At 35.7% G+C, this 27360-nt stretch overlaps 1 protein-coding gene across 1 annotated transcript in view; it reads left to right on the top strand.

Moving 5' to 3' along the window:
• The window catches only part of Rat1 (5'-3' exoribonuclease 2 Rat1), a 365027-nt gene that overhangs the window by 225271 nt on the left and 112396 nt on the right, over window positions 1-27360 (top strand). Inside the window, exons 19-20 of the mRNA XM_090399598.1 lie at window positions 4986-5104; window positions 7901-7985. Of these exons, the coding sequence (XP_090255724.1) occupies window positions 4986-5104; window positions 7901-7985 (204 nt within the window). The remainder of the gene's footprint in view (window positions 1-4985; window positions 5105-7900; window positions 7986-27360) is intronic.

Raw genomic sequence — 27360 nt, 5'->3', positions numbered from 1 at the left:
ACTTGACCAAAGACTAGAGACCACAGATATGAGAGTCCCGAGAAAGATTTGGGGAGTGAACAGATGGCATCAATGGCAGTATCTTGTTAAAAACGAGGATATTAGAGAGAACTTGAGATTGTTAGCATCCAGGAATGTATTAGCTGAGCTAATCTCAGGTGGTATGGTCACTTAAACAGACTGGGAGAGGAAAGAGTAGCAAAACAAATGTTCTCTGAGAGGTTTGCAGGAAAAAGACCAAGATATAGGTGGATTGATACAGTAAAAAGTGCCTTAGAAGACAGAAAGCTAAGATCTGATAATGTTGCAATAATGACAGATAACAGATTGATTTGGAGGAAAATTGTTGATAGGAAGTTAGTAATGATGTAACTTTTTCATGTAGTACTATCATAATATCCTGTACACCCATTGAGGGTGCCTGTCAGGAATTTGATGATGATGACACCTTAAGTACTAACCACTTTAGCATGTTTGTACACATCTTATGTTGCTTTCAATTAATAAGTTTGGTTTTTACCATGCACATCTGTAATTCTCTTTAGTTAACAAATAGTATCAGAGATTATTCAAAATTATTTATATCATTGAGTTTTTTCATTTCACTTTTTTTAGTTTAAAAAGCACATTAATTTTTCTCTACCTTTTGTTACTTTAGTCTAGTAGTGATTCTTTTCTTTAATTTCACAATGATTGTTTTGAGTGAAATTGAAATATGTCATGTCATTTGGTTAAAACAGTCTTCCATTCTCTGTTACTCTCACCTTAGTGAACAGCTGTCTAAATACAGTTAAACAACCTATGTCTAACCATACCCTCAATTAACCAACCCTTGAATGGATTAATGTATCAAATAACTTGTAGTGCGGCATCATTAACTGTACCTTCAGTTGTCTGACTGATTTCGCCAGTGGTCAGATAATTGAAGGATTACTGTCATAGGTGTGTGTGTGGGCTTCCTAACTCCCTCATCAGTTATAAATTTTGTCTATTTCAACTTTTGCCTCTTCTATAATGATTACTGAGAAAAATCATCTCCTGCTAGATACTTTCTAAGTGTTTCTCTTAGTCTTTTACCACAGAGGGATTAAAAATTTTTTTAACACTTATTCACTCTCCAGAGGCATTTCCTGTCTTAACCTCTTCCAAAACAAGGGAAGATTTATATGTATTTTGATTATCAGTCCACTTCCCTTTCCAAATAATGAGGACATCTAAAGCTGCTCAGCTTCTGCATTATGTTGATGGCTCTAACAAGCCTGAAATTGCCTGAATGGATTTCACAAGAGAAATTCCATAAGCACTCTTTTAGCTTATTTATTTTCCCACTTTGACATAATATTTGGTGAAATGCTATGAGAAACTCATGGTATCCTTCGTGTATATTATTTAGTTTACCACAGTGGCTTTCTTACCAAGCTTTTACTGTGGTCTTCTGTGCTTTCTGTCATACTACTTTTACTGTGGAATGGTAGTTTATTTTTTTACCCTTCCCTGTTTTGAAGGCAGAACACAGTGTCTTCAAAAACAAAAATATGTTCCGTAGATGAGCACATGCAGAACTAGAACAGAAGACAAAGCTTGCAATGTTGGACAACGATGACAGCTAGTGATAAGAATGCTAATACAAAGAGAAGCTTAAAGTTATTATTTTACAAAGGAAAATTTCTAGTTACAAAGACTTTAGCATTATCTAAAGTAAGATTATATACAATGGTCAATTCTTTACAAGAAGTGACACACAACTAAGATAGATTTGGATGAATCGATGATAGGCAAAATATATTGTTAATAAAAAAAGAGGACAGGTTAAAATAAAAGCTAAAACAGCTAAAGCCTGTTTTAGGATTTTTTTTTTTCCTCTTCACTAATGCAAGAGTATTCCCAAGATGAATGTTCTAATTTCTTTTTTAATATGAGTAACCTTTATTAATGTCATTTCATCTGAAGAAGTTGCCATATTCTCATATGGAGGGAATTAAAAAAAAAAAAAAAAAAAAAAAAAAAAATCCTAAAACAGGCTTTAGCTGTTTTAGCTTTTATTTTAACCTGTCCTCTTTTTTTATTAACAATATATTTTGCCTATCATCGGTTCATCCAAATCTATCTTAGTTGTGTGTCACTTCTTGTAAAGAACTGACCATTGTATATAATCTTACTTTAGATAATGCAAAAGTCTTTGTAACTAGAAATTTTCCTTTGTAAAATAATAACTTTAAGCTTCTCTTTGTATTAGCATTCTTATCACTAGCTGTCATCGCTGTCCAACATTGCAAGCTTTGTCTTCTGTTCTAGTTCTGCATGTGCTCATCTACGGAACATATTTTTGTTTTTGAAGACACTGTGTTCTGCCTTCAAAACAGGGAAGGGTAAAAAAACAAACTACCATTCCAGACTGTTTCAACAAAGTAATCAGCTTGATTAATGATTGCTTTCTGGTGCGTGCATGCATTTCTTATTACATGGATGACAATTTTCTGCTCTCTGCCTCTTTAAAAAATAGTTTCCTGATAAACCTTACTCATCTGAAGAGTCATCTATTCACAGTTAATAAAATTAGCATTCTAGCTGTATTTAAGTTTGTCATACTGGGTGTCCTTTATTTATATAGTCATCTTCTTTTCTATAGCAGAAACTGTTATAATAGACTCTTAATCACACTCACTATAACAAGCTGTTGTGGTATCCCCACAAGCTTGCTTTTGAAGTCAACTGTATCAGTTGCACTTGAAAAAGCCTCCTTCAGTAGTATTTCCCAAAACCATTTGGTGCATCAGTACAGAGTTTGTGTTAATATCATAACTAGTACTTACTAGTTTTTCAACATTTTTTTGAATGGAATAACTATTGAATTAAGAGTATTGGACTTCTGATGGTGTACATTACTTGATGAAACTGAATTTAGCCTAAGAGTAGTCACAAAGTATACAAAATTTGGAGTTCATGAGGAATTTTAATTGGCTGAACTCATAGTATGGCTGCAAGTTCAAATTTTGCCACAGGCATGCATGGATGCTTGTTAATGTCTTTATGTTGGAGATGAATTTCATCACTCACTGTGTGACTACCATCCTGCTTATTTAAGGCCTGAAGTGCCTTGATAAAGTGTCATTTCTATCTCTAGGACAGGATTTCCAGATTGTGTAAAAAAAATAACAACAATTTAATGTTAACCTAAAGTTAACATACCTTTCATGTGTTGCAAACCCCACTGGAAAAAAGAAAATGTCTATAGAGCTCGTTCTCTGCTTATTTGCTTTTTTCCATCAATTTAACTAATTATTCACCTGATTTTTTTTTTTTTTTTTTAAACAGCCCACTTATGTTTTTTCGACTTGTATTAAAAGTTCACTTGCTAGAAGTGCTTTCTATTTGAAAAATGTAAGATATGCCAATTATGTTATACTCAACACAATACCTCAAATAATTTGAGGTATTGTGTTTGGAGTATATCTTAATTTATTTTCACGGTATTGATTACAACACAGAATGAAAAGAAAATAATTAATATTTATTAACATTATTAGATGATATTTTGCTGGTATTATATCCAACATCTTCACAGTACATGAAACAACAACAATTTGGTGTAGCAGTGAGACTTGTTTAAAAAAATTGTAACAGACAACACGAGGAACTAAAGTCTTAATTAAGTGCCATCTATGTTGGTAAAAGAGAGAAAACAAGTATTAATGAGATCTGAAAATGACTGTCTCCCAGATTTTGGGGAAATTTATACAGCTATATTTGTTAAGGTTTGGAGTATGTTTTAAAGCTACTGTGGATTCCAAAAACAATCTCTCTGACTTATAACGACTTCTTTGTAGCACTTTTGTTTTCTTCCATTTGATCCTGTATGAAGGAGTATTCAAGGCATGGTCTGCTTAAAACCCGACTTTCCATAACAATAGTGCCAGATGCTCTACCAATCGACCAACCAGCAAAGGTTGGTCGATTGGTAAAGCCTCTGCTACTTACTTGGCTCAATTAAGTAAGTTTGAGCACGGTTAATAGTTGGAAGGGGACCAATCGTTCGATGCTGTTGACACACTCTCCCTTGATGAGTCCTTGGACTCCCTGGAGGTGTTAAATAATAATAATCGAACTCTAGCTTTGATGTAGTAAAGTTTTTTTTTTTTTTCTCCTCACCAGAGTTCAGGCCAATAATTGTTGTAATGGTTGTCAGCAACTTTAGCAAACCATGTAGATTGTAGTGCAGCTTGTTTCTTTGTATATATGTATGCTCAAGATTTAGTTTAATATCTTCATACCTTGATATGAAGGTCAAAACGTCAAGTGTTCCTTTTGGTTTATATTAAATGAAAGTTTTGCTCATACACAGTAGTTGTCTTCATAATTTTTGATAATGTATTAATATGTAAGACTATGAGGAAAAATTGTTGAGTAGTTATAATTTTTGCTAAATTGAACAAAATCGAACCATTTTTACTGCAGCAGTAACATGACTGACTTCACGGCATGAGTGATGCGTGCAGTAGAGTTACACTTAAGTACCTGTGATTTCAAATGCTGGCTTGTGTTAATTATGTCCTGGGAACATAATATTACATAATATTATGTAATATTACTGGGAACATAATTTTGCAAGTGTATTTGGATGATTTTGGGTAGTAAAATTATGCAATCCATGATTTTCCTACCCAGAGACAAAGCGACAGCAGTGATTTCTATGAAAAATGATTCTTTCTTTTAGTCAACATCACCTTTACATTGGGGATCCCATTTTTATGAACAAAACTCTAGCATCATCACCTAACCTGCTTGAGCCTAGTAAAAATAAAAAAATAAATAATTCCTAATTTTTTACTCTTTATTTCTTATCTTATTAACAGGAGACAGTCATGAACAATTACAAGTAGGACATGAAATGCAATGTTACAAATGCACCTGTAATATTATTTGTATACTTTTCCAACTTGTATTATGTGCATGCATGAATTCATGCAGTGATTATCATTTTCTAGGAGGGCGAGAGCAAAATTGGAAGTTCAGATGGGAAAAGGAGAACCGAAGATGTTAGTTCAGGTACAAAAAGAAAATTAGAAGAGGATGAATCTGATGAAGAACCTCCAGATGATGTGAGGTAAAGATTTGTTTTTCAAATTTAACCATAGCTTAAAATCATTTCATAGCCTTGAAGTAATCATATAAATATTAATGGTTTACTTGTAGCTTCTAGGAATTAACGATATTCTGTTTTTCCTGCATGTTCTAGGTTGGGACATCAAAAAAACAAAACATCAGCCATATAATGCTTGTATGAATTCAAGAAAGAATAACTTGTTTGCAACCAGAATATTTTCAAGATGTTTGAGTAGCTCTAAATGCCATTGGAAGTTTCAGAGCTAAGTTTTATTCACTGGCTAAAGTTTAGTCTCTGAAGCACCTTCAGGTTAACCTACTTAGTTTGATATAACTTGCTGTTAGCCACATTTTCATGGCACAGATTATAATTGTGACAAGCGCAGGCACTAAACTAAATCATTAGAACAGTTCATATTGTGACTGAAATAGTATGACTCCTAACATGACACCCTCCATAGGCTGGATGCAACTACACTTGTGGAGGTTGGGAGAGTGATTCGTAGCAGATGCTGCTTCTATGAATATTTGCAGTTTTGTGATTGTGTTGCTGACAATGGAGGACAGCACATTGAACATGTTGTTGTGTAACTGTACAATGTTCCATTACATTTTATGATGTTTTGAATTATTTGCTACAGTATTGCAGCGGCATGTATTTCCCTAGTGGCAACTTTTAGATCTAACATTGATTTTTGTGCAGAACGAAATTCCATTGCTGCGCTCATCATGTTAAATATTAAATTATTGTGTTGAGTAGTTACCAGTTACATGTGAACTTTAATTATAATCACCCTGTACTTTATTGGAGACTAGTATCTCCACTCACAGATAACCCACATATGGTGGGATATCCGTGGTTGATAAGATAAAAGAGCCCCTGACAAATAATGGAGGAAAAATAAAATTAATGATAAAGGTACAATTATCGAACAGGTGGATAATTCCACTCATTAGTGGAAATTATTTATGTATATATTACTATGTAAAGAAAAGTGTACACTGACCATTAGTGAATAAAAGAAAATTCTTAGAAAACAAAGGAAAATAGAAATAAATACACATAACAAGCAATTGTAAATGATCTTGTATATACAATAAATTGTATATACAAGATCATTTGCTGCACCATCAACCCACACGTATTTCTGCCACTCCTAGATCAATCACCTGATCAATGTTATTAGATCATTGGATAAGCTCCTCAGCATAGTTATTTATATTTCACAACCAAATCTCTTTCCCTCTCCTTAGAATTTTTTCTTTTTAATTATGCCCATCATAAATGCAAATATGCATGTCTGGAAGTTATTAAATCACATGTATTTACTAATTTGCACACTCACAGATAATACCACAAGTGTAAATTTTTAGTAATTCATTGACCTCTAATGAAAGTATTTCTGTTCAAATCTGTTCTTTCTCCCCTTTATATTTGCTGATAATTTTCACATGGCTCATGCCTCATTAATGTCAGTTCATGTATTTTATACCCTTTACTAATTTAAATATATCAACCAAGTATAGGATCTCATTAATATTGGTTTCTAATGTATCATTCCTCCACCTCCTGCAAATTTGGTTTTAATGAACTAACCCCAATTATGTTTGCTGATATGCAAACAAGAAGATCCATTGTGCAAGAAGAAACCTCTCAGATGAAGGGCAGGTGGGTAGTCAAAGAAGTTTCTTCTTGCCCCAGCATTAATGCATTAATAACCCTGTTCTAGTGAACTTGGATCCTAACCATACTTTTTCAAGATGATAGTTCTTTCATTCTGTTGAACCATTTGTTCATGTACATCACTTATGTCATAAGTTTGTGACTTCTTGTCTACAGAGTTGTTATATAAGAACTAAAATATGACCAATAGCAGTAGACAACTCAGCGGAATAGGGGAATATTGCAAGTGAAAGTGAGAATTCAAGAGACTTTATATGACAGAAAATCGGATAATCGTGACTGTTTAATGATGCAAACAACAGCAAACTGGAACTGTTAGGTCAAGTTATTGGTTACTTTGAATACATGTTTGGTATTTTTATTAGAAGAGTGGACTTCATCTCTTAATTAAATTAAGAGATATATATTTAGTTAATTGGTGATCGTGAACTATCTTGTTTGAATGTTTTTCATGCACAGACATAAGAAATAAATAAGTGTAAACGTGCTGCTAAAATATTACCCACATTCACAGCTGTTGAAGAATAAGCAGGAAAAAAGGTTATACCAGATGTAAACTTTTCTCCTGCTTATTCTTCACCAGATTCCATTTACCTTGAAAATATGTTAATTCTAAAGCAGAAAAATATTCTCAAGGTAAATGGACTATTGATTAATTCAGATGTTGACCAGACAGTTTGAAATATTAAAAAAAAAATAATAAAAATAAAAACACTAAAATTTTAAAGCAGTAATATGCATAAAAATATATTATTATACTATACTGTATATCATAATATTAAAATATGTGTACCAATTTATGCATTTTCAAATTTCCAAGTATTAAAAACACCATTTTTGAATTCTTAAAAGTGAATATAAAACACTCAGGTTCTTTTATGCCGAAAGCCTACAGTTTGTCACTTTGTTACAAATATTTTCGTATTTACTAATTTACTAAGATATAGTAACTTCACAGCTTCCTTTATGCTTTCATACTTTTAAATGTAGTTAAATGTAAAGTTACCAGATTTTTAAATTTTAGGATTACTTTGTTAGAATAATGAATAGGTTGGATAGTATTTTACATAAATATCCATTGTATATTTTTTCCTCTTATTGGCTTTATTTTAGACTATGGGAAGATGGTTTTAAAGATAGATATTATTCAATCAAATTTGATGTCTCACCAGAAAACAAACTGTTCCGTTATAAGGTGGTAAGTAAAGCATACAACATATGAATATATTCTTTAGCTTGCAGTTTGTGTGATAATGCCTAGTATTGTAATTGATGTTTTCCCGATGGATTCACTTTGATAATTTTAGAAAAAAGTTTGCCACTTGATCTAGGGTCATTAGATTTGATTAAATATAAGAAATATCATGCCCATTTGAATGCAATTTATTTTTGTTCAGTCTCTTCAACAAATTCTTGAATCATCTAATCCTTAGTCTACTCAGTGCTACAAATGTGTAATGGATTTACAACCCTTCATGGGTGGGGTTCACATTAAAAAAAAATTGCATGACAACTGAACTGAATAAGATAGTGTACTCAGTAGAGTAGTTTTCACCTGTTACAAAAAGATTTTGTAACAGGTGAAAACCTTTTGTCTCTTTCTCAGTGCTGTTGAAAATCAACATGAATTTTGAAGTTCCTTATGCAGGAAAACACAGCACATTTTCAATAAACAAATTAGTTAAGAATTTTTCATGGACTAGAATTATACTAGATAGTAAAATAATATTCTTTTTCTTTAAAAAAATCTGAATGCTAGGAAGGATTTGCGCAGAGTTCGGAAAAAGTTTGTGTGTGTATATTTTTATATATAAAGTGGATTTGGTGAATCATCAACATTCAGTATTTTTAGAAGAAATTCAAATACAGATATCCCTTGGTGTCTTTCTCAGATTTTAAAAGAAAAATCTATCAGTATAGGTTATAGATTACTCATTAGTCTTATTTTCACTTGAATGCTATACATGTTTGAATACTCTGTATTTGAATTTCCCATTTTCAAATATAGAATATGCCTTTCAAGTGAATATGGACTTATTGTGTAAGCTTCTGCAGAGAAAGGACATATTAGGATCACTATTTTCTGGTATTAAACTACTCACAAAGAAGTAAAAAAAAAATAATAATAATTTGACTAGTTTTGTGAAAAAACTTTGTTTCACTTCATCATAAAATAGCGCAAATAAATTAAAATACTACAAGCAAAGTAACAACAGTTAATATTTCTAGTAAATAATATTTGAAAATGTTTAACAGAAAGCATGCATTTACTTTTATGCTGACTGCTGGTTCATGGGTTGCTGTATACTGCTGATAGATTAAGGAAGACCAGATTTGTTGTAAAATCATCTCTTGTTTTTTTGTTACTCTAGAGCAGTGGTTCTTAACCAGTCTTCCCCGGAATACTTGTGTTCCATGAACTGGTTACAAGTGTTCTGCCCGTGAAGGATGTCACTTGACAGTTCTGAGTGTAACAGGCTACTCTGATCCTAATAACCGAAGACTGCTATCTGCATTGTTTTCTAAACAAATAGAATATCGTTTATAGGTCATGTGTTTGCAAGAGGGGTGGGAAGGAGCATCTCTTTTACAGTCACTCAGTGATGTCTGTTTGGTTTGTGTGTGTTAAATTTATTATTAAACAAAAACGTGATTCCGAAGGAAATATTAATGATTGGGCAAGTGCAACTGGAAGTAGTAGTAATAATATTGCTGCAAATACATCTCATACAGAAGAAGCATTATAAGTAGTAAAGTAAGAAAAATTAATAGACAATATTCAGACGAATATTTAAATTCCATGTTTTACATGGATCAGTGAGGAAGAATGTCCTATTCCCCAGTGTCTTGTATGCGGAGAAAAACTATCCAATAGCGCAATGGTTCCTGCTAAGTTGAAATGCCACTTTACTACGAAGTACGGCACTCTTGTTTCAGAAACTAAAGATTATTTCATGAGGTTGTTGGATATTCAAGACAAACAGGTAAAATATTTTGAAAAGACTTAAAATTTCCAATAAGGTACAGCTTGCATCATATAAGGTAGCAGAATCTCTTATTTTACCACCATGTTGTGAAATAGTAAACATTATGTTGGTGACGAAGCAAAAAAGGAAATTATGAAAATTTCTCATTCGTATGATACAATAAAAAATAAAATTAAAGATATGTCAGATGATATTGAGAAAACATTTACCAATAAACTTTCCAAGCAACATTTTGCTTTACAAATTGATGAGTCCACTATACTGCTAATTGACATTAGCAGTATAGCTCATATACTAGGATTCGTTCATTTCATTAATGAAAATGAAATAGCGAATCAATTTGTATGCTGCACAGAACTTACTGAACGTACAACAGACCAAGATATTTTTGAAGTATACGTCATATTTAGAAAATTTTAAAATTTCATGGGAGCTGTGTGTAGGAATTTGTAACGGACAGTGCTCCATCGATGGTAGGCTCTATTAAAGGATGTTACCCTTGCAAAGAAAATAAACCTAAATATTATATCTATGAACTGTTTTTGCACAGAGAATCCCTAGTATCAAAAAACATTACTGGCAATGTTAAAACCTGTACTAGACCAAGTTGTAAATATGGTAAATTACATTTCACATAGTATGCTGAAGAAACAATGATTTGATCAACGGTTATTCTGCTGGCCTGACCTCTAGTGAAAATAAAATAAAATCACAATAAATAAATGAAATAAAATAAATTTACTACATCAAAGCTATATTCTATTTAAGACATGATAACTAATATTTAAGGAATCGACAGCTAGAAATATAGATTAAATAAACTTTAATATATACTTTCCGATATTTCGGCGAACGTCACGTTGCCATCTTCTTGGGAACTTACTACAAAGACACGTGCACACAAGTACTAATAACAGCAAATGAGACTGAATCTAGGAAGCTAGCGTTTTCCTAAAGTCCTGATGGTGCCCCCTGGCAGGCTATATTGGTAGTTCTTGGCCTTTGGGCTGAAGTTCTTCTGATAAAAGTTTCCCAAATTTGGGGCAGTCTCATGCATCCAAATTTGTTGAGGTTTGGCATGTTCCTAAGGGCCGAGGCTGATTCCATGAATAGTCTTTCATACTTGAACTTGCTGCGGTGTATTACTGTGGCTTTCTTCCATCTTATTCTGTGGCGAGTATCCAGAGCGTGGTCTGCAAGCCCAGAGTGGCTGTACTGGTGAAATCGGATGTAACCTTGTGTTCTGAGATTCTGATATTTGCTGTCCTGCCTGTTTGACCAAAGTAGGACAGTTTACAGCTGCAAGGGACCTGGTATACACCAGGTAGGTCTAGGGGAAGTGGTTGGTCTTTGGTGGAGCGGATAAGGGATGCCAGTTTTCTATGTGGTCTGTAACAAGTGGTCAAGTCATGTTTTTTTAAGATTTTATTGATTTTTTCCGAGGTGTCTCGGATGTAGGGAATGGTGATGGATTTAGAGTAATCTTTTTTGTGAAGGGGAGGGGGTGGTGGGTTGTAGATAACTGGGTTAAGTATTTTTTGGATTTTTTGGAGGGGGTAGCCGTTGGCTGAGAAAGTGTCACGGATGTGATTTAGTTCAGTGGTTAGGGCTTGATCATTAGAACAGAATATTTTTGCCCTGTTGAATAATGTCTTAATAACTCCATATTGTTGTGAGGGGGGGTGATGGGATTGTTCGTGAATGTATCTGCCTGTATGGGTGGGTTTTCTATAAACTGAGAAAACCAAGGTTCCATCAGGATGGCGGGTGACTAGTGTGTCTAGGAAGGGGAGGTTATTGTTTTCTTCTTTTTCCAGGGTGAATTTGATTCTAGGGTGTTGGTTGTTTAAGTGTGTTAGGAAGGAGAGGAGTGAATCCGGGCCATGTGGCCAAATAGCGAAAACATCATCGACGTAGCGAAGCCATATGGTAGGTTTTTGTGGGGCTGAGTTTAAGGCTTTCTCTTCAAACGTCTCCATGAAGAAGTTGGCCAAGGGTGGGGAAAGTGGTGAACCCATTGCTGTCCCCTCTATCTGTTTGTAGAATTTTTCCTGCCAAACGAAATAGCCTGAGTTCATTGTAAACTGAAATAGGGCTGAGATATCGGGAGGAAATTTAGCTTGGATTAGCTCTAAGGTTTCTTTGAGGGGGACATTCGTGAATAGGGAGGAGACATCAAAACTGACCATTATGTTGGAGTGTAAGGTTTTCTATACTCCCTCCAAAAAATCCAAAAAATACTTAACCCAGTTATCCACAACCCACCACCCCCTCCCCTTCACAAAAAAGATTACTCTAAATCCATCACCATTCCCTACATCCGAGGCACCTCGGAAAAAATCAATAAAATCTTAAAAAAACATGACTTGACCACTTGTTACAGACCACATAGAAAACTGGCATCCCTTATCCGCTCCACCAAAGACCAACCACTTCCCCTAGACCTACCTGGTGTATACCAGGTCCCTTGCAGCTGTAAACTGTCCTACTTTGGTCAAACAGGCAGGACAGCAAATATCAGAATCTCAGAACACAAGGTTACATCCGATTTCACCAGTACAGCCACTCTGGGCTTGCAGACCACGCTCTGGATACTCGCCACAGAATAAGATGGAAGAAAGCCACAGTAATACACCGCAGCAAGTTCAAGTATGAAAGACTATTCATGGAATCAGCCTCGGCCCTTAGGAACATGCCAAACCTCAACAAATTTGGATGCATGAGACTGCCCCAAATTTGGGAAACTTTTATCAGAAGAACTTCAGCCCAAAGGCCAAGAACTACCAATATAGCCCGCCAGGGGGCACCATCAGGACTTTAGGAAAACGCTAGCTTCCTAGATTCAGTCTCATTTGCTGTTATTAGTACTTGTGTGCACGTGTCTTTGTAGTAAGTTCCCAAGAAGATGGCAACGTGACGTTCGCCGAAATATCGGAAAGTATATATTAAAGTTTATTTAATCTATATTTCTAGTATACGCTGTCAATTCCTTAAATATTAGTTATCATGTTTAACCAGCGTATAAGCTTCTCAACAAGAATATTTAAGACAACATCAGAGAAACATTCTTTCATATAGATAGTTTTGTTACAGTGAAAATGATGTCCTAATTTAACATGACAATTGTTATGTTAGATTTAGGTTCCTGGATTATCTATGGTTCTATTTAAAATTAACTCTTAGGGAGAAAGGTTAAGTGGGTAGAATATGTGCCTTCCATATGTTTGAGATTTTTAGACCATCATTATTGTTAAGATTAGGGTGATTGATAAGCATCTCACAGGCCTCCTTAAATTTACGTTCATACCACGTTTTGATGGGATGTAAACAACAAGTGCTTTTCCAGTCAGTTCTATGTTAAGTGTTCAGAGCATGATCAAAAAGACCAGCTTGACCATAGTTAATTATATTTAATGTGTCGTTTACCATGTTTTGGTGGATGTAAACAACAGGTGCTTTTCCAGTCAAATCTATGTAAAGTGTTCAGGGCATGATCAAAAAGACCAGCTTGACCATAGTTAAAGTTAATTATATTTAATGTGTCGTTTATGTTCCTTTTTTCTGATAGGAATTGTGTGTCCAAGACAGTGTTCAAACCAGTTTTAACTTATGGATCTGAGAGCTGGGTCAGAAGTAAAACACTTGACCAAAGACTAGAGATCACAGATATGAGAGTCCTGAGAAAGATTAGAGGCATGAACAGATGGCATCAATGGCAATATCATATTAAAAATGAGGATATTAGGAAAGAACTTGACATTGTCAGCATCCAGGAATGCGTTAGCAGAGCTAATCTCAGGTGGTATGATCACTTAAATAGAATGGGAGAGGAAAGATTAGCAAAACAATGTTCTCTGCCAGGTTGGCAGGAAAACGACCCAGAGGAAGACCAAGATATAGGTGGATTGATACGGTACAAAGTGCCTTAGACGATAGAAATATAAGATCTGATAATGTTGGAGTCTTGACAAGTAACAGACTGATTTGGAGGAAAGTTGTTGATAGGAAGTTAATAATGATGTAAATTTTTCATGTAGTACTGTCATATCCTGTACACCCCTTGAGGGTACATGGCAGGAATTTGATGATGATGAGCTCAAATTACAGGTGCAATGAATACGGTGTACTCTAGGGTGGGCCAGTGGAAGGAGTGGATCCTTGGATGAGTTGAGTAAGTTCTTTAATGTTGCAGTAAGTTTAAAGGTGGCTTTAAAGTTATATTTTGGTAGTATCCTGTTTATTTTGTCTGATATCCCTTTCATGTATGGAATGGTTACAGTTTTATTGTAGTCTTGTTTATTTTTGTTTTTAAGTGAGGTCCGTATACAGAATTTTGTTGATAGTATTTTGGCTGTAACCATCTTTTTAGGAAGGTATTGTTATTAACTTTTAATTCATCTTTAAGTGCTTGTTCACTGGAGCAAATCTTCAAAGCCCTTTTTTCAAGTGTATTAATGACCCCTAGTTTTTGTGTTGGGTGGTGTTGGACTCTTTCATCTGTTACTATCTACAAAAGACAAACTATCACCTCTATCATTAGCAAACGTTTATGTTTACCATATTCTTTGCGAATGTAATTTGACATACTTTGGACAGACAGGCTGTTCTGTAGAAAAAAAAAATTAATGAACATCGGTATTACATTGAATACATGAAACCTCAAAAGTCTGGTCTGGCACAGCATAGCATTGAAACTATACACAGTATCTGGTGGAATGAAGCTTGTCTTCTTTATAGATGCAGTTTTAAATATGAAAGCCTTTTCAAAGAAAGTTGCGAAGCCCTTTTAGATTGTCTTAACTTAAATGGGAACAACTGTCTCTCTCTCATGCTCTCTCTCTGAAAAATTTAAGAGATTCTCATTTTATGTAAACATCAAAAATGGGTTTAATATTATTTATTAATATATTTATTTCTAGCTCGTGGCAACCATTTTTAATTGGTAAACCAATTGTTTTATGTACCTTGTATTCCTGTGCTTTGATTTTCTTGTTTCTAGACACTGATGATGTACTGTTAATTTCAGTATGAAATGCCTGTACTTTCATTAAAGTTAATGCAGTTATTTAATTTGTTGATAGTTATGTCACAGGTAACTTTAAAGATTAGACTTAGGTATTTTTAGAAGGCATCTCAACTTGTAGCATAAAATGCTCATGTGGGGTAGAGATTGCACTCAAAACTGCAACTTCATCCCACTCACTGAAGGTAATCACAACTCTCTATTGATGAAAGTTAAAAGAGATAAAATAAGTAATATATGTCCAATGTGTGTGTGTGTGTGTGTGAGAGAGAGAGAGAGAGAGAGCATTGCTTGTCGAAAAAGCAGGATCTCAGTAGAAAGAAGCAAAATAGAGGCTATCCCATGGAAATCACAGGATGCGCAAGAGTTAGGCATTCAATCTACCTGTGTCAGTACTGGAGGGTTAATGTGCAACTTTGTTTAAATGGAGCAGCCACTTAATTGGGCCAAATTATGCTATTCCCAATTAACCTGAATACACTGTGTGTGTGTGTGTGTGTGAATATTTCTCAATAATTGGATCTTTTTTTTTATTGTAACTATTTAAAATGTTATTAATTTTTCCTTGGTTTAATTAAATGAAATTATTTAAATCACTATTAAAATTTGTCCATTTGTTTCAGTCAGACTGTTTAATGGTAAAACAAAAATATGTCTATAGAACATAGGCCATAAACATCTCTAGGTACAGTTGTGATAACAAATCATGTTACTAATCAAGAATGCTATTGTGAAACACCTTTTAATCATTCTCTGCAGTTTCCTTATTTGTGTGTATCTGTAATACCTATGATGGACATAACTGAGTCAAAAGAGCTGTAAATATTCTTAAGATAATCAGCATAGAATGCATTGTGTGCAAGCATAAGCTAGATTGACTCTTAGTGATTTTTGTGGTGTATCTGGCTCTCCAAGTCCAGTTGGCTTGTAGCAACCAATTCTGTTCTTATACCTTCACACCAGTTGACCTGTTAGTAACTACAATTATATAACTCACCCAACAGAATTAAAACCATCGGAATAGAGAAAACTATCTTGGAATGGACCAATGCAGGCAGAGTTGAGTATGTTGGGTGCATCTCTCTGATGAAAGGCCAAGCTGCTATGTCTGTGTACTCATCTACCACTAGATTATGCTATCCATTGTGATATATCACTTTATTTGCTGACAACTTGAAGTGGTCAGAATAAACTATTTAGATTGCAAATCAAATTCTCACATTGCTTTTGTAAATTTCTTCCATCGTGCATTTGAATGATATTTTCAGATTATTTATATCAGGCATTGAAATTACTTGGCCGTGATGTCTTTTCTGGGTAATGCTTTAAAATGTTTATTCTGTAGGCTGCTAGATAGCTTACTTGATCAAACCTATAACTTTAGGAGGAGGCTTTACAGGTTTGTAGCAAATAACCTTGTTGCCACTTTTCGAAGGGAATATTATTGGGAAAGCACATCTGAGAACACAATTTGCAAGAAGGTTTGCCAGACTTGAACATGTATGGCTAAGTAAAGAATCCATTATTGTATATTCCATGCTCATCCCAGTTTCTTCATATCTTAACTGATCCAGTTCATAAATATAAGTTATATTATTTTGAACCTCAATGAAATTCACTCCCACCTCCATTCTTCCAAACCATGGCTACCTTTTCTAACCAAAACTGAAATTTCAGCTTCTTATATCAATACTTATCTTTCTTTTGCTCATTACTCTTTGATATTTTCACTTCTAAAATTGCATTTGTGCATATGCTTATTATATTGCACACCTGAAAGTGTCTAACCCATAACCCCCCCCCCCCCTTTTTTTTTTTTTTTTAATCATTAAGTAAAATTTTCTTTGCTTCATTCCATCAAGTTCATTTGTTGTCTTCTCTTCTACTGCTTCCAGCCATTCTAAACTTTTTCATCATCATCATCATCATCATCTAACGCCTTTTTATTCCCCGTATATGGGGAGTAGGCGAGGCCATTTAGTCCTATCTAACTTTTGGAGACTGAGTAGGCAGTTCAATCTCCACTGGCACCAATCAGAGATAGATGGCCCAAGGCTATCACTAATTAAGCGGTACTCAGTGAAGAGAGACGACTCAAATGTGCCGCCATCTCGGGGTCCCTAACCCTAACACAATATATTTAATGTCTGAAATAATGTGGGTTCTACGGTCGATTTTCTTGAGTTTACAGGACGAAAAACTCAAGTTTCTGGGAGGAAAAACCTGCTTGCCCCTGCCAGAGATCGACTAACTCCGGAACCGGTCGAAAAAAGGCTTAGAAAAATTTCCTCTACTCGCCGACTAGACTCGAAACCAAGTCTTCCTTCGTGCGGCCAAGCGCGGTGGTTGGCAAACGCCAAAGCCACCGAGCTACACAGGCTCTCTAAACTTTTTGATCTTCCCTATTTTTAAATGTTGATTTACTCTCCAGCTCAACATTTCTAATAGTGAAATTGTCTTTTTCTGAGATCTAAATTCCATCTGATTTCCTTTTCCAGCAGATTAACACGTTTGCTGCCAACTAAGAGTATACCCGTAGTTGGTATATGTACCTCACAAGGCAACTACGAATATACTCGTATGTCGATTACCGCTGGCAACGAGATTACTCGAACTGACCTTGAAGAAGTGAAAGTGCTTGGCGTGCAGAGCGTACCAGTGAATGTGTGTATACTCATAGTTGGTATATGAGCCTCACAAGCCAACTACGAATATACTCATATTTCGATTACCACCGGCTACGAGATTACTCGTAATGACCCTGAAGAAGTTAAAGTGCTTGGCGTGTGGTAACAAACTATGCCCGAGGAGCGTAGCAGCGAACGTGTTAATTCGGTTGTTTCACAAATTGTCCACATGCCTACCAAGAATGCCCAATGATTGTCATCACTCTCCAATCATTCACCTTTTCTTCACCAATAATCAAAATGTGCTGAACATGCTTGGTCTTCTTAAGGTAATGTTTTTCTTCTCCTGTGGAGTACCACTCACACAGCCATTCTCAGTTGCATGGCACATGAAAATAGCATTATAAGAATGCAAGTGAAATGCAGGTTATCTCTGTGATTTCTGTATTGTTTCTTTGTTTGGATTATTGTTGTCAGTTTTTCTAATTGAAATATTTGCAGTGATCATACCAATGAAACAAACCTTATAGATATGGAAACATTCACTTCTCTTTCAACCCAACTTTAAATACTCTAATCTTATCTAAATCTTCCTTCTCCAAGAAGTGTTCCCAGGCTGCATCTTCTACTTATATCTTAAAGCTTGGAATAATTGCAAATGGTAATCATGCCTTCTTGGTTACTTATCACAGCTTTTCACCATAAATTTTGTCCAGCTCTATTTTCACCTTCGTTGCACTCTGATGATTTTTATTACAGTGTTACCCAGGTCATTTCTTAGAGTTTTATCTTTCTTGCATTGGGTGATCTTAGTAAATGTCTTCCTTCCATTTCAAACTTACAATTTATTGTTTACTTGTTGCTCTTCACACCTATGAAGTGCATGAGGCCATGAGTTTAGCTCACCATCCTCTTCGGTCAAGTGCTGCTTCTCTTGCTCTCCCCCAGCTCGACCATCCTAATTTGTTTTGTTCTTCGATTACCATCTGGTGCTATGTCATTTTGGATCTTACCCTCTTCATTTTACCATCAGGTGCCCATGTCAATGCTGTTCGTGTATGTTCTGATGTTGGCATTCTCTATACCTGGCTTATCCATCTGCATTTCTTCAACGGCATTGTAATGGGTTTGATTTTTGTTTTTGTTGTATATTTCAATATTTGAAATTTTATTTGGCCAGTAAATTTTGAGAATTCTGCGAAGACGTTGTTTGAAAGGCATCAATTTTATTTTCTTGTTCTTTGGCTAATTTCCATGAAGTATTAACAGTTGAATTAAAAATTTGCACCTTTAAGTTTATTTTTATATTTGATGTTTTCCAAATTTTCTGTAAAGTTTTAAATGGTTAGCAAGATTTTTTTTATTCATATTGTAATGTCATCATTGGTACCACCTTCCATGTTGACAGTTGCTCTGAGGTAATTAGAAGTGTTTGTCATTTCTACTTGATTTTCATTTATAAAGATTGGGTCATTCTTTTTACTGTTGATTTTTAATATTTTGATTTTCTTCTCATTTATGTACAAGCCTATTTGTTTAGCAGTTTCCTCTAGCTTTTGTTGTCTAATTTTCATGTCTTCAAATCTAGATAATAGTTGTTAAATTCTAGATAAATTCTTTTTACTGTTGATTTTTAATATTTTGATTTTCTTCTCATTTATGTACAAGCCTATTTGTTTAGCAGTTTCCTCTAGCTTTTGTTGTCTAATTTTCATGTCTTCAAATCTAGATAATAGTTGTACAGCATAGTCCAAATCTTCTAAAATGATATCAATATTCCATCTTTTTCGGGTTTTTCAGAGTGTGCCGCATTATCCAGTTTATGACAATAATGAAAAGCATTCCAGCATGACAGCATTGCTTAACACCAGCTTTGATGTCAAAATGTTGGAATTTGTTCCATTTACTAGAATTTGTCAGGGAATCCATAAATTTTTAAGATTTTCCATAGACATTCTCTGTCTATGCTTTAGTATAATCAGTGAAGTTAAGATATATAGTCGAATTTAGTTCCACACCCTGTTCATTTATGTTTCTAAGAATAAAAATTTGATTCAATGTGCTCCTTCCATTTCTGAAAAAATCTGTTTGTTCTATTCTCAGTGCTGTCTTTTATTCTTATTATAATTCTAGTGAAGATCTCTGATGGTACTAACAATAGGTTGATTCCTCTCCAGTTGGTGCAGTTGTTAAACTGTGAATGAAATTATTATGTATATTTTGTTCTTCATTCACATTTAACATAACCTATCATATATTAAGCATGACTTGTTTAAAAATTATTTGTTAATCCCTTGCTTAAGAATTATTTTTCATGTATTGTTCCTGAATTTCATCAGCTATTATTTGATTAAATAATTTTAATGTATATTTCCTCCCAGTGATGGTACTGGCCCTTTTCATTCTTCCTCTTTTTCTTTGCTTTTCTTCCCGTATTCTTTTGCTTTACTTTTCCTGAGTCTTTTTCACTATCCTTTTTTCCAGACCACCATCATTGGTATCCAACACCGTGTTTGCTGTACGGTGTGACCCGTGGACATCCAGAAAGTGGGGATCCTGGTAGTCTTGCACTATTTTGGCTCCTTCCTCTGCAAGACGGGCAGTCGTGGATGGCCCAGCCTTCCGGGATCAATCGGCTAGCAGGCTTGCCTGCAAGGGTCAATGTTGTTGCAGTAATTCTCTCACCTCATGGTCCAGGGTTGGGATCCTAGACCTGCTGCAGTGCCGGTATAGCATACAGGGTAGCCCTTGCGTACCACTCCAGAGTGCAATCTTTGCTTGCTGTGTAGTGTGCGTCTGTGTGTGGCTCCATGGTGGGTGGGGAGCTCTGGCTCCGAACTAAAAACTTTTAAATATGAATCATCATCATCAAATTCCTGACATGTACCCTCAAGGGGTGTACAGGATATGATAGTACTACATGAAAAATTTACATCATTACTAACTTCCTATCTACAATTTTCCTCCAAATAAGTCTGTTACTTTTCAAGACTCCAACATTATTAGATCTTATATTTCTATTGTCTAAGGCACTTTGTACCGTATCATTTCCACCTATCTCTTGGTCGTTTTCCTGCCAACCTGGCAGCGACACTTTTGCTAATCTTTTCTCGCCCATTTTATTCAAGTGACCATACCACTTGAGATCAGCTCTGCTAACGCATTCCTGGATGCTGACAATGTCAAGTTCTTTCCTAATATCCTCATTTTTAATATGATGTTGCATTGATTGCCATCTGTTCATGCCTCAATTCTTTCTCAGGACTCTCATATCTGCAGTCTCTAGTCTTTGGTCAAGTGTTTTACTTCTGACCCAGCTCTCAGATCGATAAGTTAAAACTAGTTTGAACACTCTCTTGTATACAGCTAATTTAGTGTTCCGACTAATTTCTCTCTTGTTCCATATGAATTTATTCAATTGACTTCCTACCATATGCTTTGTTGATTCTGTTGTCTATTTCCATATTTAATTTACCATCTTCAGATGATGGTAAATTAAATATGGAAATGTTTTACTTATTCCACAGGTTCCCCATTCAAAACAAAGTTGACATTTTCAATTTTTTCAATGGTGAATATTTTCATTGTCTTTGTCTTTTTATTGCTGACCATATCATATCTATTACAACAGTTTAATTTAGCCAAGGAATCTTGCAAACTTGTACCGGGTTTATTTAGAAGTATAACATCGTCTGCATAAAGCAAAGAGCTGACATTAACATCTACAATTCTGTTATCACATTTAATACCACTTTCCTTCATAATGTGATCCATATAGACAATGAATAACAGAGGGTATAATGTAGATCCTTGTCTCACACCAGATTTAACATTAAACCACCTTCCTGTAATTCCTTCAATTCTAACTGCCGACTCACAACTCAAATACCGACTAAGTATTGCTTGATATAATGCCCCATTGACACCATATAACTGTAGTGTATTGAATAGCTTCTCTCTTGGCACCTTGTCATATGCCTTTTCCAAATCGACAAAACTTAAATACAGATCTTTGTTATATTCCCATGCTTTCTCGACTATTTGTCGTAAAGTGAAGATCTGATCCTGACAGACTCTATTTGGCCTGAATCCAGCTTGTTCTTCACCAAGCTTTTCTTCCACAATTCTTCTCAACCGTTTCTCAAGTATACTGGCAGAAATCTTCCCCGAAACACTCAGTAGGGAAACCTCTATAATTCTCACATTCAGTTTTATTTCCCTTTTTATATATGGGTACTATTAGAGCTCTACTCCAATCATCAGGTATTCTTCCCTCTATCCAGGCCTTCTGAACTATGCAGTGCAACTGCTGTAAGACTTATATCACTACATTCAGCATTTCTGGTCGAATATCGTCTATTTCTGCTGCCTTTCCACATTTCAAGCCTTTGATGGCTTTTTCTACTTCAAGTATGGATATGTATTCCTGACTGTGTGCCTGTTGAGCTATCACTGCTTTTTTCATTTAGCAATTTTTCGAAGTAGTTACTCCTTACTTGAAGTATAACTTTTTCTTCCGTTTTCATGTCTCCTTTATCATCCCTAACTCCTTTTACAGCACTCTTTCCTTTATTTCTAAGCTTCTTCAACAACTTCCAGAATATTTTGCCACCTTCTTGATATTTATTTTCTATGTTCTTGCCAAAGTCCTCCCATGACTTTTCTTTAGCTAGTTTTACACAGTGTTTAGCTTTCTTACATTTGTCTCTGTATTCTCTAAGAGCACAGGCTGACTTATTTGTCAGAAACTTTTGATATGCCTTCTTCTTTTCCTTCACTGCCTCTTTAACTTCTTGTTAAAGAGGCAGTGAAGAACTCCACCATGGAGTTCTGATTTTTCTATCCTATCCTTGCAGACAACCTCACCACATGCCTTTAGCTGAATCAATCAGGGTTTTCTTCAAGGTTTGGTTGCTGTTCTCACACTCTTTTATTTTTTCTTCAATAATTTTTGTGTATTATCACTTCCTACTCTGCTATTTAGATCCCCAACAAGGACCAACTTTTCCTTTTTCATTATGTTAGTTGCTTTTTTAAAGCCTCAAAAAATTCCTCCACTTCTAACTTAGTAGAACCTAGTGTGGGACCATAGGCACAAATAAGTCTCATTGTCCAGTTCCCCATTCTAATATTTTCCCACATCACTCTACTTGACACTGTCTGCCATTCAAGAAGATCAGCCTCGTATTTAGTGTTGAATACTATGGCTACCCCTTCTTTTCCTTGATTGTCATTGCCTGAATATAACATTTTGTATTTATTGCTCAGAAAGATCTCACCAGTTTTTGTCTTTCTTGTGTTTCAGCCACCCCTATTATGTCGATCTGGTACTTATCTAATTCCTCAGCTAGCTCCATTTCTTTTGCCATTCAGGCTTCTTATGTTGATAGTACCGATCTTTAACTCTGGCAACGTTGAGTTGGGGTGTGCTTTCAGATTTGTTCCAGTAGCTGACTTTTCACTGTTCGTCCTGGTTCTCTGGCGAAAACAACAGGGCCTTGTTTCACAGGGTGACGCCTCAGCCGGCATGAAATTTTGTCATGTTGTACCATCATTTTGTATATTGGTTTAATCCAATAAGAATAGAATTTGGTTGACTAAATCCCAAATTGCCAGCCCATCCTTGTTCGTTCATTATCCAGGTAGATACCCAACAGGGTGCACCACGAGAAGGTGAGGATTGGACGTGATGTCAGAAACCCAGGTCAGTTCTCTGCATTCCTTTAAAGGCTATATGGAGGTCTCCTCTCAGTTATACAGCTTTGACCCTTAAGCACCCAGTGAATCCTTCATCCTCAAATGTTTCAGGGACCCTAACAAAGTCCCAACCAAATACTGATACCATAGATACAGCATATGGAAACAGAAGCAAGAAACAAAAGATATCGGATACTAACATAAATGTACCAACCTTTTTAATCATTCATACAACAGGTGAAAAACCAATTGGGAAAATGTCGCCCTTTATCCAAAAAGGTTTAGAAGGACTAGCAGAACTTCCCAAAACTGTCAAGAAATTGTGTTCTAATGATATCCTCGTGGAAACAATGTGTAAACTACATTCTGAGAAACTACTGAGAGCAACGACAATGGGTGGAATACAAATTGCAGTAACACCTCACAGAACACTTAATTCTAGTAGAGGAGTGATATCAGAATGGGATCTCCTTGATGTTCCTGATGAGGAGATATGTTCAGAGCTTAAAGATCTAGGAGTGACGGTGTGAGGTGCATCCTGATACGTAGGGATGGTCGCCTGGTCTCAACCAAGAACATCATCCTTACTTTTGATACACCTTGACCTCCAACATCTGTAAAAGCAGGGTATCTCAGCTGTCCTGTTAGAATGTACATCCCTAACCCGCTGAGATGCTTTAAATGTCAAAGATATGGACATGCCCAAACTGCCTGTCGTGGTTCTACTACCTGTGCCCGATGTGGTAGTAAAGGTTTAGTGAAAAAAAAGCTAAATGTGTCGACTGTCAGGGAGATCATCCAGCTTACTCTCATGCATGTCAGAAATGGAAAGATGAAAAAGAGATACAAAAAATTAAAACAGAACAAAACATAACATATCAGGATGCAAAAAGAAAACTGGCCACCATTACACCTGTCCTACGATCCTCTTATGCTGAAAAAGTAACAATTAAAAAAGTGCCAACAGCAACTCAAACATGTATGTCTATTCCACCATCTGATAATTTCACCATACCTGAACTTTATGATCATAAGTACTTCTCTGTTGAGTGCATTAATCACAAAACCTATGACCTTACTCCAGAGACAACTTCAAAAATGGTCCCATTCAATGAAAACTCACCTGTCAAAAAAATTATGGCAGAGATATCACTCAAAGAGATAAACCACCAGACACTTGCACAGAAAAAATGGATACCTCGGTACCCACTGAAAGCAAACTAAACCTACCAACTGACCCTAACACATTTAATGTTTTGAACACTACCAGAGGAAGAGATGGACGCTGGCTGTCCATACTTCCCTAAAACAATGAATAAATATAAATCTGAAAAAGATAAGCCCTCAGCCTCCCGAAAACCAGACTAGTCAATAAAATCAAGACAATAGGAAAATTTTTACAATGGAACTGTTGTGGGATTCGCCAAAATATTGACGATATCAAGATGTTGTTTCAGAAACACAAACCTTTCTGCTTCTGTCTACAGGAAACATACTTAAGACTCCATGAGGATCGTACCTTTAGGAATTTCACTCTTGTACGTACGGACAGAACTGGAAGTGGTCCTGCTCATGGAGGAGTAGCTATCCTAGTGGGCAGTCATATTCCTTTCCATCAGTTCCAACTTAATACTTCTCCGGAATCAATAGCGAATTGCTTCTCTGTGGAATTTCTTATTACAGTATGTTCAGTTTATTTACCACCAAATGCCGAGTTAAATGAAATTGATCTTGCAACTTATCTCGCAACTTCCTGAACCCATACTTTTGATGGGTGACTTTAATGATTAAAATATTCTATGGGGTAGTGCCAACACTAGTAGACAAGGTTGAATCATTGAAAGAATTCTTGATAATAATAACCCCTCCCTTTTAAATGATAAACTCAATACTTTCTTCCATATGCCTACCCATTCATATTCTGCAATTGATCTTACAATCTACTCCCACTCCATTCTTCACTGCTCACGTGGGACGTTGAAAAGAACATATATTATTATTTGACACCTCCAAGGAGTCCAAAGACTCATCGAGGGAGAGTGTGCCAACAGCATCGAACAATTGGTCCTCTTCCGACTACTAACCGCGCTGAAACTTACTTAACTGAGCCATTAGTAGCAGAGGCTCTACCAATTGACCAACCTTTGCTGGCAGAAGTATGGAAGTGATCACTTTCCTGTTCTCTGCACAATGTCTTCACAGGAACCATGTTCACCCACAAGGATACCTATATGGAAAATGGACAAGACTGACAGGAACACTTTCTCTCACCTTGCAAAATTTAATGCTGATACCATCAGTCAAACACCTATCAATGAAGCAGTAAAATATGTAACAGAATGCATTGTCCAGGCAGCAACAGCTTCCATCCCAAAAACATCATCTCGGTTTCCAATCTATCCATAGCCTTGGTGGAACCCAGAATGTCAGACAGTCAAAAAAGATTAACACAGAGCTTGGGGCATATTTCGTAGATACCCCACTACATCAAACTTAATAGCTTTCAAGTGTGCTCGAGCCAAAGCACGTTATGTAAAATGTCAGATTCAAAAACAATCATAAATCCAATTTACTACATCAATTAATCAAATGACCAGTCCAAAAATTGTATGGGATAAAATCCGGAAATGAGAGGCAGATATAGAGCACATTGTTTGTCTACCTTAGACCATAATGGAAGTGTTATTCTGATCCCAAAGCTGTTGCAGATACTTTAGGAGAAAATTTTGCCAGAATCTCAGCAACAGCTTCTTATCCTCCTGAATTTTTAATACTGAAAGAGCAGCAAGAGAAACAAAGGCTTAATTTATCTACCAACATTCTTCAACCATATAATCAGCCATTTGTTAAGGAAGAACTAAAAAGCGCTCTCTTACAATCTCACCCTTATCTACCATCATCCTCTATGGATCTTCTTCTCTTATTATACAATAGAATATTTGCAGAGGAAGAGTTTCCAAATTCTTTGCATAAGTCAATTGTCATTGCGATCACAAAACCAGGAAAAGATCCAACACAAGCAAATAATTATCGATCCATTGCTCTCTGACGAGCTGTCTTTGTAAGATACTAGAGAAAATGGTTAATGCCAGCCTTCTCTGGTATTTAGAAAGCAACAGTCTTCTCTCCAATACACAATGTGGTTTCCGTAGACATCGATCAACTTTAGACCATTTAGTTCTGCTAGAAACTTGTATAAGAGATGCATTTCTGAAGCAAAAACATCTTGTCTCAGTTTTTTTTTTGACATAGAAAAAGCTTATGACACAGCTTGGAGATATGGCATATTAAAAGACCTCTATAACTTAGATCTCAAAGGACATTCCCTGTATTTATTAAAAACTTTCTGTCCAGGCCAACTTTCCAAGTCAGATTGGGAAGTACGCTATCTCAACCATATCATCAAGAACAGGATGTTCCCCAAGGCTCTGTCTTAAGTGTGACCTTTTTTTGCTGTTAAAATTAACTCAATCATTGAACAGCTTCCTCTCACTGTAAACAATGCCCTATATGTTGATGACTTCATAATTTATTATCACTCACGTAACATGAGGGCAATTGATCCTGTCTTTCTCTGTGGGCTCTTAATAATGGATTTAGGTTTTCAACAGAAAAAAGTGTCTGTGTACACTTCTGTCGAAAATGCACTCATCACCCAGATCTTGAACTAAGAATGGGACATGCTATTGTTTCAGTAGCTACAGAAACCAAGTTCTTAGTACTCATCTTTGATAGAAAATTTACATTTCTAGCACACATTCGTGAACTAAGAGAAAAGTGCAAAAGAACTTTGAACCTCCTTCACACTCTATCCTCTACGGAGTGGGGTGCTGATTGAGCTTCATTGCTCCATCTGTATCGTGCACTTATACATTCAAAGCTGGATTATGAGCTCAAGTTTATGGTTCTGCAAGACAGAGTAACCTATAATGGTTGGATTCCATCTATCATCAGGGTATACGGATAGATACTGGTGCCTTTTGCACATTGCCCACTCAAAGTCTCTATGTTGAAGCAAATGAACCGGCTCTATCACTTTGATGGAAACAGTTATCTCTTAATTATGCTCTAAAAATAAAATCTCTCCCAGATCACCCTACATGGAATAGTATCTTCTCCCTGCATTGGGAAGCTCAATATCACACACATCAAACTGCTATACATCCTTTTGGTATGCGTGTTAAAGAAACTGTGCAAGCTGTTAGTATAAATGTTGACAACATTAGCTATACTAAACAT

The sequence above is a fragment of the Typopeltis vanoorti genome, chromosome 10 (genome assembly GCF_054136105.1).
Source record: "Typopeltis vanoorti isolate ZY-2024b chromosome 10, IOZ_Tvanoo_1.0, whole genome shotgun sequence".
Lineage (NCBI taxonomy): Eukaryota > Metazoa > Arthropoda > Arachnida > Uropygi > Thelyphonidae > Typopeltis > Typopeltis vanoorti.
This window is presented reverse-complemented; position numbering and strand designations above follow the sequence as displayed.